This window comes from Zingiber officinale, chromosome 1A, assembly GCF_018446385.1.
Source record: "Zingiber officinale cultivar Zhangliang chromosome 1A, Zo_v1.1, whole genome shotgun sequence".
Classification (NCBI taxonomy): Eukaryota; Viridiplantae; Streptophyta; class Magnoliopsida; order Zingiberales; family Zingiberaceae; genus Zingiber; species Zingiber officinale.
Window position 1 is genome coordinate 183,923,979 of NC_055987.1, and position 20,680 is coordinate 183,944,658.

Here is a 20,680-nt window from a genome sequence, read left to right on the forward strand (position 1 = left end):
ATTAAAGAATATTTAAGAATTAATATTTGTATGATGTAATTCTTATCGAAAATCTAATCTTCGGGTTAAGTGTCCAACCACAATAACCTAACAAAGTTTATGTCAATTCATATGAATAAAGCGTAGTCAAAAAGGAAAAAAAAAATGATTTATATGATCCTCTTTTATAGTGGAAAATGGTTCGTGTTGTTTTTTAAATATATGAAGTTTACCAAACTATCCTTCATGGAGAACAATTGTCAGAAATAGGCAGGTTTATAAATTTTAGATAAATATCCTAATCAAGATGCACCTATCAATTTGATTTCGTTCTCTCTTCTCTCTGTTTTTGGGATCCGATTTAAGTTTAAAAATTGAAAAGAAAAAAAAAAGAAAAAGTAAAGAATGGATCAAATATAATAAAGGCAGTCAAAATACAATGAAACAAGCACAATTAGAATCATGATAAAGCTGATGGACAATCAATTGTGAGATTAGTTACGCCGCCAATTGTCATGCAGTGCATGGATTGGATTGTCCACGTAGTCCAATTCAGTCAAATACGACAAAAATTAAAAGTGCCCTGGTTACCTGCCTAGCGGTTAGGTTTTTTTTAATGATTAATTAGGTATTTAAGGGTGGAATTCTAATTAAGAATACTTCCGTGAGTGATTTTTGATTCTCTGAAGACTATAAAAAAAAAATTATAGAATCAGTCACTTTAAAATTAATAAATTCAAAAAATTAGATACCTAAATTTAAAAAAAAAAAAAATCCTACTATTAGAGTTGAAGTGGCATCCTCTCGTAAGATTACATAGGTACTTTTAATGCATTTGAATCTATTTTGACTTTTTAATAGTGGATTTTAAATTTAAAATCATAAATCTATTATATATCAAATTTTATTTACTTTTTCGATTATCCAGAGATAATCAATGAAATTAACTAGATTATTATTATTTTTTATTTTTTATTTTTTATTATTATAGTAAAAATGATTTCATAGTATAATAATCCTTTTATAGAAGAGATTAGACATCCACATTTTACATATGTTAAAAATTGATTTCAAAAATTATTAAAGTACAAATTGTGTCAACCCATGGGACAGCAAATTCACATGAACATGATATTGTTGAATAGCATAAATTCATATGGTAACAACTAAATTATTACCACATGAATGCTAATTGAAGAGAATTAAAGTCAAGTCCATCAGATCGATTCAAGATTTAAATTCGAAATCAATTTATCAAAAAAATCAAAATCGATTGTACTTAAAACAGCAATGTAATTTTTACGAATGACCGATGAGGTTTGAAGTCCTTTTGATAAAAAATGAAAAAGAAATGCCACTGTCATAATTCCAAAAAAAATACTTATTTAATTTTTGTCATATATTAAAGACCTTTTCTCATACAAAATATGAGCTGGAACCTTGACTAACATCCAATCGCTTCGGTTCTTCTTACACAGGCACGTACAATACTCTGATTAAAAAATATGGGAAATTCCATGCTATAACACAGAATGCTATCATTTGCATCGGGTTGCTTGAATCTGTAGTTGAATACTGCCATTTTCAGGTATGACAAAGCTGATGCTGCCTCAATGTTTCCTCTCCCAACCAGATGCCATTCAAGAAAATAAGGATCTTGGAGGATCAGGAACATGGGGGTTGTGTTCTTGCTTAGCAAATAACCGAGACTGCATTAGTCATCGTCAGTGTCCAAAAGTCGTCCAATCCGTTGCCGCCTTTTGCTCAAAAGGGCTCTGATTGATTCGTGCTCAGCACGAAGTTTTTCGCTGAACCGCCTCTTTGATTCACTTGTATTGCTAGTCTTAGCTGCCTCTGTAATGTCTTGGTTTTCACCTACTGGATTTGATGCCTGCAAGAAAGTAACATTGTCATTCAATGCTTACTGAAGCAAACCATTTAACCATGAAGCCAAAAGTGCCAGAAATAGCCGTCTTCATCTTCAATTACTCTGCAAAATTCAAGAAGGCCAAATATAGCAGAAGAACCAAACCGTCATTCCTTGTCCTCAATTCGGAGCAACATACTACAACACCATCAACCAAGCTTTATCCACATGGTGGAGTCGGCTAAATGAATCCTTCTACACCATTGGATTTTATCCTCTACTATATCATTATCTAAAAATAAATAAATTTTATCTTATTTTATTATTGCTAACCAAGTCATTTTGTCTTCCTCTTTCTCGTTTGATGTGCATATTTGTTATAGTTTCACATCACCTAACCGGAGCATTTATTGATTGTACATGTCCGCACCATCTTAAATGTATCTCTCGGATGATTTTTTTTTTCCTTATGCAACCCTAACTTTCTCTCTAGTATTTTCATTTTTTATCATGTTCATCCTTGTATGTCCACACATCCATTTTAACACCCTCATCTCTGCAATTCTCATTTTCCACTTATGTGCTCGAGTCATACCCTAACATTCAACTCCAATGGGACGGTGCAACATACTCTGATGCAAAAATAACTGGGAAACTAAAATCCAATGGGATGGAATGACCAACAGAATCATCAAAATTCGTGTCTAATAATAATATCTTCACACACATGCACTTGAATTTATTCCACTTATCAAAAGAATCATTCAATTGAAGCTCAAAGATAGAAAGACAATAGAAAATTCTTACCAAATTGTATCCCGATCCTGGACCAATGATCAAGGAGTGTTTCTTCACAGTGCCGATTGAAAATCCACTTTTGTTGAGCTGTAAAAAAAAGAAACAAAGTTAGTTTAGCCAACTATCCAGCATGACCGCAGTAAGATAGTTTGATACATGAGCTTTTATAATCTGTTCATACTTTAGTAATTCCAGCACTGTGATTAGGTGTGGAAAAAGATAGCAATAATGGCAAACGCTGAGACAGATAATTCTTGCAAGAGTAAAATACCACGGCTAAATCCACAAATGCCCTTAATGTGAATATGCAATTCTCTTAGCAATTACATTTGTTCTTCTAACTGAACAGATAGAAACGCAGTTCAAAAGAAATGGAAACATCACAGATTAGGCGCATCAAATACAAAATTATCCCAAGGAGAGCTTAAAAATATACTAGCGAGTTATGTTATCCATAGTAATATAGGAATACCAGGACGAATCATAACATAAACAATACCAGATAACTGATGCTTTAGAAATGATTGCAGATCCTAGGACAGTATGGCTCAATTAAATTGCCACCAGATATACCTTTGATGATAAACACAATAAACAGACATGTGACAAAGGAAAAGTAATTAATGATTGATACTGACACGGATTTGACCTTCAATAGAAGGATCTAAAATTATTCTACATGAAGCAACCAGCATAATTTGGATACCGCATTGCCCTTTGGGGCATCAAAATCAAATAAATATATTATATACCTGATCACCCCAGTGAACTGATTTTCCACTCTTGCTATAAGCATGAATAAGGCCAGAAAGTGCATTTATATTTTTTCCAACACCTTCAAGCTTTTTGTCTTCCTCATCTAAATCCTTCGACCATTTACTGCTACCCAATTCTTTGATTCTTGTTTGCCACTCTTCCCCTTCATCAAATTCCCACTTCTCTACATGTTTTGATGAATCCAGATAAAGAAGGATTAGAAAAATGAAATATCAACCACAAATTGTACAAGTCATAGTAAGGAAGGATCCAACCCCCATATATGAACAACTGAAAATAAAATGAGAAAAAAATACTTCATAGGATTCATTAACTTAAAACATCAACAAATAGTGGATCTACATTTTTTAAAACATCAACAAATAACCTTCTCATGAATAAAATCATCCCAACATGATTACCATCCAATTTTAACATGTATCATTTGTATGTTCATAGAAGGGGAGCCTTGGTGCAACGGTAAAGTTGTTGTTATGTGACCAAAAGGTCACGGGTTCAAATCCTGGAAACAGCCTCTTGCAAAAATCAGGGTAAGGCTGCGTACAATGGATCCTTCCCTGGGACCTGCATGACGGGAGCTTCGTGCGTCAGGCTGCCTTTTTTTTTTTTTTATTTGTATGTTCATCATCTAAACTAAACTAAATATGGTTAACTCACATGTCAGTTTATATTATGAAAGGAAATTCTCCCAGACCACCACTTTCAACTACAAAACATTTAGTCTACCATTCTCATGGACAAGATCCATTTCAACCAAACTCACTATCCAAATTTATTTACAGTTTAGGTGTCTGAAAAATATTTTCTAAAACTATACATTAAGATTATTTTCTTCCCATTTTGGTTTCAACCATAACCTCCTCCACTAGCAAAAACTATAACATCACTACCATTGTCACCTGATAGGTAATTAGGTATTAAAAACCGACACCAAGTATCATTGTACAGAACCATGAGTCCAAGCACCCGAAGACTTGATCTCTATAAAGCCAAGATGCAACACTCTGCCTTACTTTCCTACTCAACTTCCATTTGATTCTTAGGCAGCTGCAACACTTGCTCCCTATTAGCCCCACTTTTTCCATGAAATGTAAGACCTATGATCATATCTGGAGAAAAATAATTGGATATACCAGCAGTTCTTAAATTCAGACATAAAGCATGACACTGATGTCACATCATTCAAATTAACATTCTTGTACCCACTCCATTTGCAACCAATTTGCTAGAAAGTAAATATCAAATAAATTATTTCAAAGTGAAAGGTGGAAGATCCAGTCTGGCATCACATGCTAAGAAAACAAGATATAAGAAAAATATGTTCAATGTAACTGGGAAACAAGAAGTCAGATATAATCTTTAGTGATGGCAATCAAGTAAATTCAACTTTTCTGAGTAAATTCAGCTTATAGTATCCACTTTGTAGGAGCCTCACGTCGTGCTAAAGTTTTGGTCTCTATATTGGAACGATAAAGAATAGATGCCAAATTGTGTAGTGCCAATACAATATTGATATTTAATTAAATTTTTAAATGATAAAATGATTAATTTCCCCTAATATAAATTGTAACTATTAAATAACTATTTATTGTATTTAATTATTTACTTAATAATTAATTAGAATACTAGTAATATTTATTCTTCTGTTTATATTTATTAATTAATTTGATCGTCTCGATTCTTAGAGTTAAATATGTTCGCAGGCAATTAAGTTTTATTTTTTAGAGTCTTAATCTCTTATAATCTAGTCAAGTTTTGTAAGTAGAATGTTGAAACAAGAAACAAAACAAATGCACTTCCCCTTATTATCAATAACTTCAGGAATATTAGAGCAATTCTAAATTTTAAGGTTCCAGAGGCTCTCATTGTGGAGGACATTAATTAATAACACTTTTGATTTGCTCTAAGTAATTTCGTAACATTTTGATAACAACTTACATTCGTTAATAATTTTTCTTAATTTAGCTTCATGGTCACTCTACATTGCAACAACTACATATCTAAAAATTCAACAAAAATAATATGACAATTCTAATCTATTTTTATATAGTACAGTGAGTGATTTGATATGTATAATATGTTCATAAATATGAATTAGTATTTCAAATGTTTTTTAGATTTATTACGGATTGTGAATAATTGAATTTAATTAATGAACTATAAATTTTGGATAATTCAATAACTTTTAGTTTATTGCTAATTGAGCTTAATTATGTTGTTGTTTAGCTTTTAAAATTTATGTTTTAATATGTTATTTTTTTTGGATTAGTAGATGTAACTTTATAGATCAAATTGAAATACACATCCTATGATTTAGCCAACATTGTTACAAATCAACACTCCTAGATAGCTCGTGGTCTGTCATCACCACATCAACTAATTACATTCTTTTCATACCATCTCTTACTATCCTTTAAATTTTAAATTTTGTAATTAAATTTTATTTAATTTTGTAAGTATAAAATATATAAAATATGAAACTTAACTCAAACTTAATCAAATTTGAAGATATTGCATTCAAGATTTTTTTTTCAAATAAAATCAAATGCAAATTTAAATTCTTTTATGCTTTCCATTGAATTGGATAGAGATTTTTTATAAAAAAAACAACTTTAATTTGAACCAATTAGTACTTATCTATTGCAATCATGTATAAAGAGCAACCGGTAAACGAAGCTCCCGCCAATGCGGGGTCTCGGGAAAGGGTTTTTTGTATGCAATCTTATCCTACATTGCAAAAGCGATTTCCGCGACTCGAACCACCTCCAAGTCACACGACAACAAGTTTACCATTATGCCATGGCTCCCTTTCCTATTGCAATTTGCAATCATGTATCTTTAATGATATTCTAATAAAATGAAATAAAAATTAATAATAATAAAATATTTCTCAATTAATTAAATAAATTTTTATTTAATCTAAATGTTGTGATAAACATAAGTTGTTCTTCAACACTCAAACTAAAGTTGAGGGGAAGATGTTGAGGAAAAGAAGTTCAACACAATCTTACTCTTACAAAAACCTAATTTTTGAGTCACTTGCTCACATGATATCTCTCAGTCTCTCTTGACAAAGAAGAAGCCCACTTATGTAAGAAATTGAATTTTAACCTATTTAAATTGTTTGCATCTTAAATTATTCTTTTTTAAATTTGAGAGACTATCTATCTTTCCAAACCTACTCTCCTCACTCCTCTCTCCTAATTCATCTCTTCCTCTATCGTGACCGCCGCCAACCGCTCACCACGTGTCATTTGCTGGCAAACGTTGGTCCCCTTCTCTCTCCTCCAGCAATGCTTCTCTCTCCCTCAATCTTTCTCTTAGCCTCCCTCCCTCGCTCATCTCTTTTTTTTTTACGTTGTGCATACTGCCATCGCTAAGAAATTCTTGCGTGAAGTCAGCTCATGACTTTAGTGTCGATATCAAATTCGTTTCATGTGTTGTCCAGTAGGTGGAATGATAATCCCAGCATGGGTTGGCATTTTAATCTATGGATTGAGAACAAAATGCTTTTACATATATGTATAAAGACCAAGAATTGGAACAACCAATACCTTGTCTATGTACAAAATTATCTCTTTTTGGTTCTGGATATTTGAGGCTTTCCTCCAGTAACTTAGCCTTATTGTTGTCACAGTCTGAGTCATTGATGTCCATGTCAACCTGAAAGTTAATTTCACTATGACTGATAGGAACAGGATCTTATTGTTGCAAGTTAAAAAACAGGCACACTCAAAAAAAGATACATAGAAAGCTGATGCCCATGCAAATTTACCTCTTGAATGGACTGCTCATTCAGATCATCCCCATGAAATAATGACTGCACGTTCAGATATAGCAGTAAATAATTAGTAAATTATTTTATTTACCAAATTAACGTAATATAAAAATTAGTAGAAACAAAATCAATTTTATGCATGCACCCATTATGAGACCTGAATATCAATTTGCATGTATAAAGATGGAGATTCTTCCCATTTTTCTGCCATCTTCCGTGTATCTTCTAGTGTAAAACCATGCACATTCCTAGCCGCACAGCCCTATCATTTGCAGAAAGGATAGAACTTATAATGATTGACAATAACAAGAGCTATCAAAAGTTCAAAATTCTCTGATTTGAGATTGAGAAAATCAAATGAAACAGAGATGATTCACCTACAGCAACATGAGATAGCAATAAAGATCAACTATATCTAAAGTCCCCTCACAATTTAGGCATCCATCCATAGGATGTTAAGCTTAATTGGTTTAATGAAATAACCTCAATTTATGCCACATATATGGCACAAGTCACTATGCACACTAGCCAAAATGGTGTTATGAATAAAAAATCCACTTGGTTTCCTACATTTTGGAACTAAAAAGTTGTAATAAGCATACATAGCATACAATTATCTAACAAAATAATTCTTGCAATAAGTTATTCCACTGTAGTGATGTTATTTAAGAGATTCAAATAAAGTAATGAGGCTATCGATGAGCACCGATATGAATGAGAACATGATATTTTGAAACTTCTTAAAGAAGGCACACAATTATGCTTAAATGACTTTTTTTGAGAAAATAGCTAAAAACTAAGTAGAAGAATTTCTTGACAAACGAAATAAGTGAAATACCAATTTAATAAGATGAGAAACACAAAATTGGTATGACAATCTCTAACAAAATTAGGAAGAATATGTATTTAGGCAGTTATATATATGAGAATCCTAAGGACAATAATTGGATTTTGGAAGGAATGTTTAGAGAATGAAAAACTATAAAAACAAGTATTGACCTACATAAATCAGAATGCTAGATGCAATCTCACCATTGGATCCTTGTATGGAGCTTCCAGCAAGTATACCTCATACCCTGATCTCTGCTCAAGAAAATGACGACAATGAGAAGCATGAAACCACCAAGGAAATTTAATTTACTTTTCGCAATTTTAAAAGAAACTTGTCTTCCAACCATAGGTGTCTCATCAATTAAATAGACTTCAACTATGTCAACCTAGATTTCTCATTAGACTTCATTGTAGTGACTTGTGAGTGATTCACCTTCATTCACCAAAATTTGAGCAGACATGGTAACACTGAACACTGTCATATCCTAGACATAAAGGTTGGAGCAATGTCGATAGCATTATTGTACTGATTGAATGAGTTGTTATTGCAGTTGCATTCATTTGTAACAGTTGACAGGTTTGGTGGGTTTTTTGCAACTCGCCGATCTTATGCATCAATTTTATTTGTTGCATTCTTGTTTCTTCAAATTTGTGCAGATAGATCATTAGTAGAGTATAGAAGTTTTGGCAAGTGCTACGAAGTTGATAGTGTTCACACCAAGGTTTCAAGGTTTCTTGAATTAAGGTTTATATTCATGTTGTTACTTTGTATTGTTTGGGTGTCAGTAGTTTTGTCCACTCTATCTCGAGTAGTTAATCTTGTCGATAAATCACCACTACGTGCCACTGCCACATGTTATGGAGGTCAGCCTTTGCGGCCCTACTCATCCACAACCCCCTACTGGCAGGCTCCTTATGCCTAAATCTAACTGGAGTAGATGAGGGCTGGCTACCGCACAACCACCTTCCTCTGCCTCAACCCAAAGGCAATTCCATCTTGCACTCCAGTCAAAGCGGTCCACCGTTGCTCACCTTGTCAATGCCCAACTCCACTGCTCATCCACCTGAAGAAGGGGAGAGAGTAAGAGGCAAGCAACTGTAAGCCCTTCCTCTCCCTCAACTTCTTATATACTTGCCAACTCTCTACTCGTGATATTGTGTGAAGTCCAATCTTCATTGGAGGGAATCTACACCTTGCACAATTGTGAGAGAACAACCATGTAACTTTCTCTGTATTATTTTACCCAATCTCTGAATGAGTTAAATCCAATATACCTCTAAATTAAACTACAAAATTAAAGAATAAGTTTGAAAACAAGTCAACCCCAAGTTTAATTTTCTCATACTCTGGCTTTATTTGACTTGAGTCATACCTTAAACGTGATTTGGCACAACTCAACCCGATTCGGTTTGACCCAAATTGCCACAATTTTACGCAGTTGATTATTGATGACAATAATATCAAAAATCAATCTCATCTACCATAGGATCAAATCGGATATGACCCCCACGCGCGCTCAATGCAATAGTAAGAGGTAGGTCAAACTCTCATGCTCGTGATGTTGGGCAGTCAACCAGACCCATTTGTGCTATCGTAGTGGCCAGTGGAAAACTTCCGTGGGTCAGGTTGGTGGATGGATTAATCAGTTCCAAGAGTTGGATACCTGGATTACCAAAAAAAATGGAATCCACATCCTAAATTTACAAAAAAAAAACAATATAATGTTAATATAGATAAATTATCACATTATATCCTCTAATAAATTAACAATAAACCAAACCAAATTGTAACGTAAAAAATTACAAACAACGTAAACTTAATGAGAATTTTGGAAAATTAATAATTTTTTCCTTCGAATAATGTATACTACTCAGGTCTAATAACCCTTTACCCTTAGCCCTAGCCTTAACCTCCAATGCACATATTTTAAATCAAAACATTATATAAAAATGCTATAAGAATAAGGAACATAACAATTTAATAAATCCAACTTGACCAATCTTAAGCATGCTTGGCAAAACTAAAAGAATTACATATTTAAAAATTAAATTAAATTAAGATAATAGTTATAAAATTTAAATATAAAAGTTACAATAGATATGTATACCATAGAATCAAATGTTGTTTTATGCCGCTCGGCACAAACGATTTTTACCGTTCCGCCGGACCGCCGAAACCAGCACAGAAGGCGTCCTTGTCTCGGCAGTCCAGGGGGAGTTGTGGACGCCTCCGGATGTGCCGGAGGAGTCGCGGGATGCCTCCGGCGGCACCGGAAGCATCTAGACACCTCCTGCGGTGCAGAAGGCATTGCCAGAAAAGCATGCGATAGCTATGTAAGTGAATTGTTCACGATATCATATTAAAAGAAACAAAACTTAATTAAAATGGAAAAGACTTGGCACATGCTGAATCATGATTGCTCATGCATTATCATATTATTTTAATAGCAACCAAACATATAAAAACAAGGGGAAAAGTGACATTTTGAAAATATTTTTCTCTTATATACGGTGTTTCATGTGAACTAAACCTCCCTCTGCAACCCCCTCTTCTCACAGCAGCTGAAATGGAATACTATTGCATAATAACTTAGCAATTTCTATTTTTTTTCCTTAAAAATTTGTAAATCTGACAATTTTCTAACACATGTTCAATTTCTAGACTCTTTGGTGATTTCAAATGTCAAACTGATTTGTTAACCAATTTTTTCTTGTTCTCAGTGTATCAAAACCTAACTTTACAAATACGTATCCAAATTGACTTGATCGGAAAGCTATATAAATAATAAAACATTTTGCATAACTGCCTACCAAATGGAATAATAAATTGTCGCAAAAAATAAACCCCACATAAATAAGAAATATAGACTAGGCCCTTTAAATATGTATTAGTTAGAGCAATGATTTATGAGCCCTCGAACTCAAGACCTGCAGAAAATTAGCATTACTCTGGCACTAACAAAACTCATATTGCATGTAACTCGACCTTTATTATTTAATAGTAATACTGATTAATTAACAATATTGTATAAAATGCTTGGATAAATAAAATAGTTATTCTCTTGTGCATGATCAAGTGTAAAAAAGTTAATTTTGCTGCAAGAACCCATGCAAGAGACTTAACTCCTAAAGTGTTTAATTAATTTCTTGGTATACTTGGCAAGCAAACGTGTTGTTGAATAAACAGTACTTGTTTCCCTAGTTTCTTTTCATTTAAGCTTTAAATAAAAACATACAATCTCCATCAAGCTAAATATGTTGCCGTGATTTAGTTCTCCTACATATCCCACATCAAACTTGATCATCAGAAACAATATCATACAAAAATTTATCAAGGTTAGACAACCAAATAAATCCTTAGACTCACCCAAGGTTGGAAAGAGAATCTTAGTAACATATTAAAAAATCAAAAACCAACAGATACTTCTCCGAACATTACATGCTCATCACCATGATCAAAACACTATATTGCCATAACCATGAGGAAGAAACACGGTCTCATGTTTGCGTTATGTGCTAACATGTACAGCTGTAACTTGGGTTATTTCATCAACCACATGGATCTCTCTAGTAAGATAGTTTAGGTGCTTAAAAAGTGCAGCATCTCGCAAATAGGAAACAGAAAAGAAGCATGTATCCATAAACATTGAACGGATACAATAGAACAGCATGTGCAGGATTATAAAACAACCAAAAAGGGTCATAATATACATACATGTGTTGCGTGTAAATCCAGTTATAAAGGAATCGAAAATGTCATTATATTAACCTCATAGTTACCAGGCAAGCTCTCAACAATCCCTCAACCAGCATGAAAAGTTCAAATATAAAGACTCGTATGGTTTTCTGAAGAAAGAGAATATACCTTCGCAATTGCCCAAAACTGAGCAAAATCGGCTACCCGCAGATTGCGGTCATCCACTAAATGAGGCAAACATACCAGCAATAAACGAGTCAGTTGCCGAACAATACTGCATTAGTGATTAGCAAAAATTGAAGGTAGCGTAGAATGCTTAGCACAGCATCCATCACTTCATCTAGTACCAATGAAAATGCCTTAATGCGTCCACAGTACCCAACATACTGGAACACAGTTCAGTCACATCTTTCATAGGTTAGCTCAATTCTTTCAACATTCAAAAACATAACATGTTCCCAACATTTGTATGACAACCAGCACACAAACAAAATGACAGTGCAGAACAAGCCATAACAATATCAGGCTGCAGCTAATGGAGCGAAAAAGAAATGCAAGAAGCAAAAACTTTAAACGTTAATAGAGAAAGCATTAAAAATGCCAATAACGATGGTAAAACAATACTGACAACCAAGTTAAAAGGAATAAAGCTTGAAAGACAATAGAACCTCTGGATTCCAAGAAACAAAAGCAGCAATTCAGCAGTTACTTCATACCAATTATAAATGTGAATATGCCTTCTTCAAGTGTCTTCTTAAATGCCTTTAACATGCTTGACCGATATGCCTATCAAATAGCCAATCACTTGAGCTCTAATAACCAAACTAATAATACATACACTATACTGGGATTAAATAAAATACACACGTACAAATGAGTGTGCATATTAACAGAATAACAACAAGAAACATACTCAGCATTCAGGAAAGAGTCTGTATGACCAAGAAAGAAAGAATATCAATTTGAATTATAATGCCCATGTCTATGATTATACTGAAACAGCAGATCATTTCAAAAGAGTTAATTAAATGAAATTTAGTTGTACACCTCAAGAAGGGATAGCTCAAACTTATCACCATTTGTTCTCCAAAAAACGGCATTAACCTCAAAAGGTGAGAATTAACTTAGAACAATATTTATGGGTTTTATTTGATACGACAACAAGATTGAAATCAATTTTAAAAGCAACAAAACAGAGTAAAATTGGGATACAGATTGACAGGCAAGAAGTTGTGTAGATCAAAAACTACACAAAGAAAACACTTTTTAGAAAACACAACTACCAGTTAAGAACACTAGATTAGGTAATAACTTATAAGGAAACTTACAAATAATCCAGGGGTATCACATTTATATGTCTTGAATGTGGTGCAACTTTTATTTGAACTCAGCTACAACTGACAATATCAACATGAAAACCTTGTAGAACTTGGGTTATAAAATATTTTCCATCTCTACCTTTAGTTTGTCGCTTTCTTTCATCAGTAATAAAGTAATTTCAATTGACCAAAAAGAGTCTATTATGAGTTGCACATACATGGATGTGATGACCTTACAAGAACAATATAGGATTGGCTCTTGTCCTTCAAAATTAGGGATAAAGTTCAAACTTAGCACCCACTGATTTAAAAAAAAAATCCCTACAAAGAATGAATGCTCAATTGCAATCTTATTGAAACTTTGTGCACAGTTGTGAAATCATTATAAACATAAAAATAAAATAAGCATTTTATACTTAGCAACATGATGATCAAGATTATTTGATTCAAGTTTAAAATATGATTCTGTATTGGAGTTTTGATCTCTGGCCGAAATAGTATGATTTTGATAATATGTCATGCTAACCCTCGTACCCGGGGATATGGTGTAGCGGTAGGATATCCAGGTTGTCACCCAAGCACCCGCGGTTTGATCCCCAGCTATGGCGTATTTGTAAGAATTTTTCCTCCAAATGGGGGGCGCAAGCAAAGGATGTTGGGCTTCTGGGCTGGCCTCAGCATGCGCTTCCCGATTTACCCTAGTAGCCAGTGGAAAACTTCCGTGGGGTCGAGCCGATCACCCCAGGGATAATCAATGAGGCTAATTGGGATTATTATTATTTTTTTTTTGTTAACCTCCAATATAAGCTTATATAATTATATAATCAATTGAATTAAAATTTTAGAATAACAAGTTACAAAAAAAAATGTGAGTATCTCAGCTAATGATTATACCTTTTCAATACCAAAATAAGACCATGCATCTAATGGAAGCATTGGTTCAAAACTCATATTAAATAATGCTCTTAGGTCATAATGTTGGAATTAGTTTCTCTACATGTCCATTAATATATCTCGGCTAACCATTGGAAGATAAGCTTTGAGTGACAATATTAAAATTAGGATAGAGATAGGTATAGGATATAGATACATCTTACCATTGTCTGTACTAATGATATCGTTGCTAGATTCCTTTTTATCAACCAGAGTTTGATCATGTGAAGATATATTCTATATTAAGATTAAATGATAAAAAATTAACAATTAATGAAAAAAAAATGTGATAGAGGAAGAGGGAGAACATTAGGGAAGAGAATAAAAGATAGAAAATAAAAGATGTTCAAACATTGTAAGTAATTAGTGCGCATTGCCAACATCAGGTGGAAAAGTAAAAGTAAAAATTGTGTGGGGTGGGAAGCTCGGGCATACTTGGTGGACTAATGAGGAGAATTAGGGTTAATTTTTAACATCAAATAAACCATCAGTTTATTAAAAAAATTCATAGATCTGCCTGGACCGCTTAGACCACTTTTTAAAAAATTGTGTAACAAAGATTGTCTTGCAACTAAACAAAGCATTCCTTGCCAAAACCATGCTAAGTGGATTTTACAAAAAAATAAATGATTAGATATATGATTGTTTGATCACTTAAATAGGAGATCTTTGTCATTATCAATACCATCACAACGCATTATAAGAATATTACAATACATTACAAGAATATTAGCACTCTGAGAAGTGTTATAATTTGTATCTATATATTTTAATTTAATTTTTTTTAAATTATATAAGTTATGTCAATGGAATAATATATATGTTGTGTTGAAAGTTTGTTGTTACATTTATACGGTGCCACCTACTTGGAAGAATATCCTAAATTCTGCCCGCACTATATCAAGAATCGTGATAAGATTTAATTTAAATAAGCAGCATCTATTTGCACAAGTAGATTTTCCACTATTATCCTTGTTAAGATGGTAACAATTTTCAAAATGATTAGTGCTCACACTCATATATATATAATATACATATTGCTATAGTACCGTTCCACACTATTTCACTCCACAAGGAACCAAATTATGAAAGAGGTACCAGACCACCTATTAACATTGTGTAAAAATCAATTGCAAGAATTCAAAAATGTGAGGATACTTTTCTTGATTTTGAACTTAGATTACTCATAATTCAACAATTTCAAGTTGTACAAAGTTGAGTTTTACAGCTAATGCTGTTCGTACATGATAGGCCTCCTCTTATAGTCTCTAAATGAGGCACATAATAAAGATGCCAATTGGGTATAGTTGTCTGTTACATGGGCCCACCCAGCATGGCGTGGGTCATGCCAAGAATAGCCCAATAACATATAGGTCAGGCTGAGTGGCAAATAAACAACCCGTTGGCTCAGCCTAACATGGCACATAGGCCCACTAAGTTTTCCTATATATACCTAAATATTAGCGATAGTATTTATTGTAATTTTATGGGATATTTTAGGATTTCTAAAAAAATATATTTTAAAATTTTAGATATTGACAAGAAACAAGCCAAGCCCAACTTAACTTGTGCCCATGCTCGTGTTGTGTCAAACCTAGGGTAATTTGGGACATAACGAGCACAACTTAAATTGGCGTAGACCAGGCCTAGTTTGACATGGCTCTCACATGCCTAAGATTGGCCCAGCATGACTTGCACAAGACCGGACAGTGTTGATACAACATTGTTCACCTTCACACATTGTGTAGAAATTAAAAAGGAGTAACAAAAAAAATTTGTGCAGTGTGGGTAACTAGGTTAATCCCTACTTGTCTCACACTTCTAATAGAAGAATTGGTCAGTAGCACAGTCAGTTATACTAATATCTTCCTTTTACCTTAAAACTCCATGGGACTACCTAAAGTCAAATAGTTCTAGCAAACCACACCACAAGAAAAAAATGAAATTCAGTAGTCTTACAAACAAAATAACAAAATATATCAGGATCTAATAATAAAAATCTAAGGCAGTGGCATCACCTCTTCCATTTCTGGCTCATAACAATACTCGATCACTTTCTTAGTGGTCTGTTTTTTTGCTCTGGATGAACCAGTGGATTTAGAACCATCATTGTCGTCAATGTTCTAAAAATAAGAAGAAAACAAATAATTATCAATACTATCTTCGAGATAGTCATCTAAAAAACTGGTTAATGGTAAAGACACCTTCTCAACTTCAACCATAAAATAATCATCCATTGCATGAATTCTGGGACCATTTCCACCATTCTCGATCTCAATATCACGCAATGCTTTAGCCAAATAGCTCTTTCCACTACCTAAAATGACAGACAAATAGCTATTATATCAATCAGCATGAACATGGTAAGGATCAAAAAAGGAAATTAAGTATTTGGAAATTGTTACAAGTGATTTGTGTAACTCCAATCTATTGCTACTGATGTTTCATCTTAGCAGTGAACCAGTATTTGTAGGATTTGGTGAAAATATAAAAGAAAGGACAATGAAGTAAATGAAGAAGAAGATAAAATAGGATGCACAAGCTAAAGCAAGCTTGTATTGGGGGAGTTAACACAAACAACATTCCTAGTCATTTCGAGGCTGGACTGTTGTAGTCATGATTGTGATCTGGAATTTAGTATTTTTATGATTTTATAACACATAGTTGACTAAACGAATGACATTCCAAGTAGGATCTGAATTAAACTGGAGCATACAGACTTCTGATCCAATCCAAGGCATCATATAAAATACCAAGTCATGCCGGTAGGCATAAGCGGAATTTACCATTCCGCTTGCCCACGGCATGGAGTTGCGACCTCGCAGTGGCTGCATCATGTTTTTTTTCTTTCCAATTTTTAAATTGTTTAATTTTAAAAAAGTTAATTCCAATTCCTTTCCCTCAATTTTTTTCCTCCATCCATTTTTTTCCTCTTTCGTTGTTAATTTTTCCCTCCTTCATTCGTCCACGAGATAAAAGATTAAAAAAAGTTCTAAAAGGATGGTTAATTTTTTTCCCCTTTTTCACCTATTCACAAGGTAAATAGAAAAATATATATAAATATAATATAATTTATAATCTTATAAAATATATTATTATGAATTAAATTATTGTATATATAATTTTGATTTAATTTTAAACTGATCGAAATAACTCCAAATTAAATCGAGTTTAAACCTACATGATCATGTTATGTCCACTTGTTGGACTTAAACTATCCCTAAATTGATTTTTACTCAATAAGTATCAAAGACTTCATATCAAAATTTAAAATCAATTTTCAACATCTCGAATATAACTCAATAATAAATATTTATAACAATCAAATATTAATAAAAATATTTTTGAATTAATATATTTATATTTAAAAATGTACCATTACCAAAACCTTATAAGCATGGCTTGATATTATTCTAAAATCATATTGTTCCGATCATAAATCAAAACTTCACAATTCAAAATTTTAAACCTTGGTTTAGTGTCATATCTTCTGAGAATTTTCTCTATTATTTTTGGGAATTATTTTTTCTAGTTATCATATATCATATATATTATGATTCATCTTGTAAAAATTGTTACTTGCTATATAAAACTGCAACACTTCAAAAATTATATTACATTTATTACATACTTTTAATTATGCTTCATGGTATCCCAATAAAATGCTCATATTAATATTATATATTGAACTTAGAATGACAAAAGCTTAAAATGTTAATTTGAAAGATCCTATATATAATTGTCAAATACAGTTCTAAAAATAATTTCAATTAACTTATTGGATCTAACAATCCTATGCTCCAACCAAATCTAAGGACCTCTTTGTTCCGAGATAGGATTTTGATCTTAAATAACCTTATGCAGGCCGACACTTCTACAAGACAACAAATTAGAAGTGATGCGACATGATTAGTATATTTACATTTGAAGGACCTCTTTTCCTTCCTTCCAGTGGGTCGGCGTCTCTGGGACATATATTATATATAATATATATTTAAAAAAAAAATAGTAGTAATTAAAACCAAAATATGTCTGATTCATATCAATTTCTCTCCCAGTTTCTCCCCAAAATAGTCCCAAACCGTCACTGTCACTTTTTTAAAACCAATCGATTCACCACACTTGTCACTGGAAAACTAAAATTAACCACATATTTCGAAGTTGGGTGACTTGGAACGAGCATGTCGGCCTCTTCTCTCGTTGGAGCTGCGCGACGCATTTCTTGTTGTCGTCGTGGGTTCTTGTCGCTGAAAATCATGGTTTGAGGAAGCTTAGGTATAGTTTCAGTACCTAGAGTGTGATTTCAGAGGCTATGACACGCGATGAGTGGAAGTGGAAACCCAACTCATTTTTAATTGTTGGCTCAATTTTTGCGCATTTAGGTCGAAAATTTTGAGCTTTGGTTGATTAATTGAGTTGTGTTCTCGAATAGGTGTTGAAGAAAATAGCTCCGGGAATCGACGGACTGTTGTTTCAACTAGAACTAAGGGCTAAGGTCAAAATTTTCAAATTTAAGAACATTTTGAGTTTATATTCAAAATTTAGGCATTTTGATTGTGAAAATCGACCTGCACTAATATTTGAAATTTTAAAAAAAATTTAACTTATATTTTTAAATATTTTCAAGCTTTCAGAGTTGGATAATTCGATTTTGAAAGTGTTGATACATTATAATTGTGAAATATTATTTTTGAAAATTATTGTGCATAGTTGTGAAGTACTATGCAAAGTTTGAAACTTTTAGGAAATTTTGTTTGCTATTTGTAGGGCTGTGCAAAAAAACCGGCAAACCGAAAATCGGACCGGAACCGATAGCTTACTAGTTCCGGTTTACTGGTTAACCGGTTAATCGGTTTTTACCGGTTTACCGGTTGGTTCCCGATTTTGGACTTTTTTTACCGGTTTAACCGGTAAAACTGGGAACCGACCGGTTTTCTTTGGAGAATTTTTAGTTGGGCCTTTAGTTAATTAGTTTGTCAAAAAAAAAAAAAAAAAAAACCCAATAACCCACTTCACTAAGTACACTTACCCAAGCTCAATAGTCTTTACTGGTTCTCGGTTGGAACCAGTTAACCGACCGGAACCGGTAAGATACCTGTCAGTTAACCGGTTTTAAATAAACCATGGTAAACCAGAATTATCAGGAACCGATAAACCGGTTAACCGACCGGTTGAACAGGCCTAGCTATTTGTTTCTAAATGGTTGAAAAAAAATAGTCATTAAATTAAGTGATCATATTTCTAAAATATTATATTAATGATAAATTAGGTGAAATAGAGATGTTGAGGTATTTTAAGAATATGCGAGATAAACCTAATTCAAACAAGGCATTTCCCCCTCCACCTCCTCCATCGCTGCCTCTACTACCTCCTAATGCTGATTCGAATGGGTATCCTACTGACCCTGGGCTAAGAAAGAGCATTCTCGAGTATAATGTGAATGCAAGAGAGATTATTCAGCGTTGCTATTTGCAAAAAGGTTTGTTTCAGCTTAAGAATCATAAATTACTTTGGCATTTTATCCAAAGGAGAAATGAAGATTTCGAGCTATATGATTCAGTAATCATCCTAATTGGCTAGAGTACAACATTGCAAAATATGAGGCCTTCTATCTTTATTATTATTTATTCAAAGTTGATCATTGGTGGTCAAAATGGAGGTGATTATTTTCTAGGGATTTAAAAATTAAAGAAAGAAAGAAAAATTACATGAACATGTTGGAAATCAGAGCAACATTCACAAATAGCGGCTTATGACAATGAATCAAAAATAACATATTTAAACTTGTTTGGTAGCTACCGATTATTGTGTTCGTTTGATAGCATCAATTGATGGCATAAAATTTCTTGTGCGTCAAGGATTACCATTTCGTGGTCATGATGAATCCACATACTTAATCATGGTAATTTTCTTGAACGGTTAGGATTTCTTGTTGACCATAATGAGGATATCAATAAAGTTGCACTGGACTGACATCACCTAATATTCAACAAGATATTATTAAATTCATTACCTATTTAACCACTAATTCTATTCTTAAAGATCTTGGTGATGAATTATTTACTATATTGGCTTATGAAACTCATGGTGCATATATTAAAGAGCAAATGTTTTATGGTTTGTAGATGGAAAGGAAAATATTGTTGAATGCTTTCTAGGTATTGTACATGTAAGTGACATTATTGTCTTATCACTTAAGATTGCTATTGATTCTTTGTTGCGCCAACATGGGTTATCTATATCTAATTTGCGGGGGCAAAGATATGATGGAGTTAGCAATATGAGAGGAGAATTCAATGGCTTAAAAAGCTCAACTATGATGGAGACTATGTTGTTAAAGGCACGCTTGAGGCACGCTCGAGGCGTGAGGGGCACAAGGCGTTGGGAAAAGCGTCTTTTCCCACGCGAGGCGGGTGTTGTTCGTCAGGCGCACACTTGGGCACGCTTAGGGTGCCTTTGCACCTCAACTGAGGCACGATCGAGACACGCCTCATAAACAATTTCTGGATTTTTAACCCAAAAAAAAACATTTCATTTGGTTCGGAATTAGGGCACAGAGAAGAAAAAGATAAAAGGGAAGAAGAAAAGAACGCAAGAAGAAGACACCTGAACCCGAGCCTACCCGGAACATTTCCGTCTGCCACCGTCATTGCCTAAGTCGCGCCGCCATACCTAGGTATGTGTTTTTTCCATTTTTTTAT

General features: G+C 33.4%; 1 protein-coding gene across 1 annotated transcript in view; it reads right to left on the reverse strand.

Annotated features, from left to right (window-relative positions):
- Positions 1 to 1,320: 1,320 nt before the first annotated feature.
- Positions 1,321 to 20,680, reverse strand: part of LOC122038622 — a 44,896-nt gene continuing 25,536 nt past the window's right edge. Inside the window, exons 3-13 of the mRNA XM_042598449.1 lie at positions 16,184 to 16,296; positions 15,998 to 16,102; positions 12,444 to 12,513; positions 11,896 to 11,951; positions 8,232 to 8,282; positions 7,357 to 7,461; positions 7,197 to 7,241; positions 6,976 to 7,084; positions 3,397 to 3,584; positions 2,654 to 2,731; positions 1,321 to 1,870 (exon numbers count right to left, since the gene is read on the reverse strand). Coding sequence (XP_042454383.1) covers positions 1,694 to 1,870; positions 2,654 to 2,731; positions 3,397 to 3,584; positions 6,976 to 7,084; positions 7,197 to 7,241; positions 7,357 to 7,461; positions 8,232 to 8,282; positions 11,896 to 11,951; positions 12,444 to 12,513; positions 15,998 to 16,102; positions 16,184 to 16,296 — 1,097 coding nt within the window. The 3' untranslated portion in view covers positions 1,321 to 1,693. The remainder of the gene's footprint in view (positions 1,871 to 2,653; positions 2,732 to 3,396; positions 3,585 to 6,975; positions 7,085 to 7,196; positions 7,242 to 7,356; positions 7,462 to 8,231; positions 8,283 to 11,895; positions 11,952 to 12,443; positions 12,514 to 15,997; positions 16,103 to 16,183; positions 16,297 to 20,680) is intronic.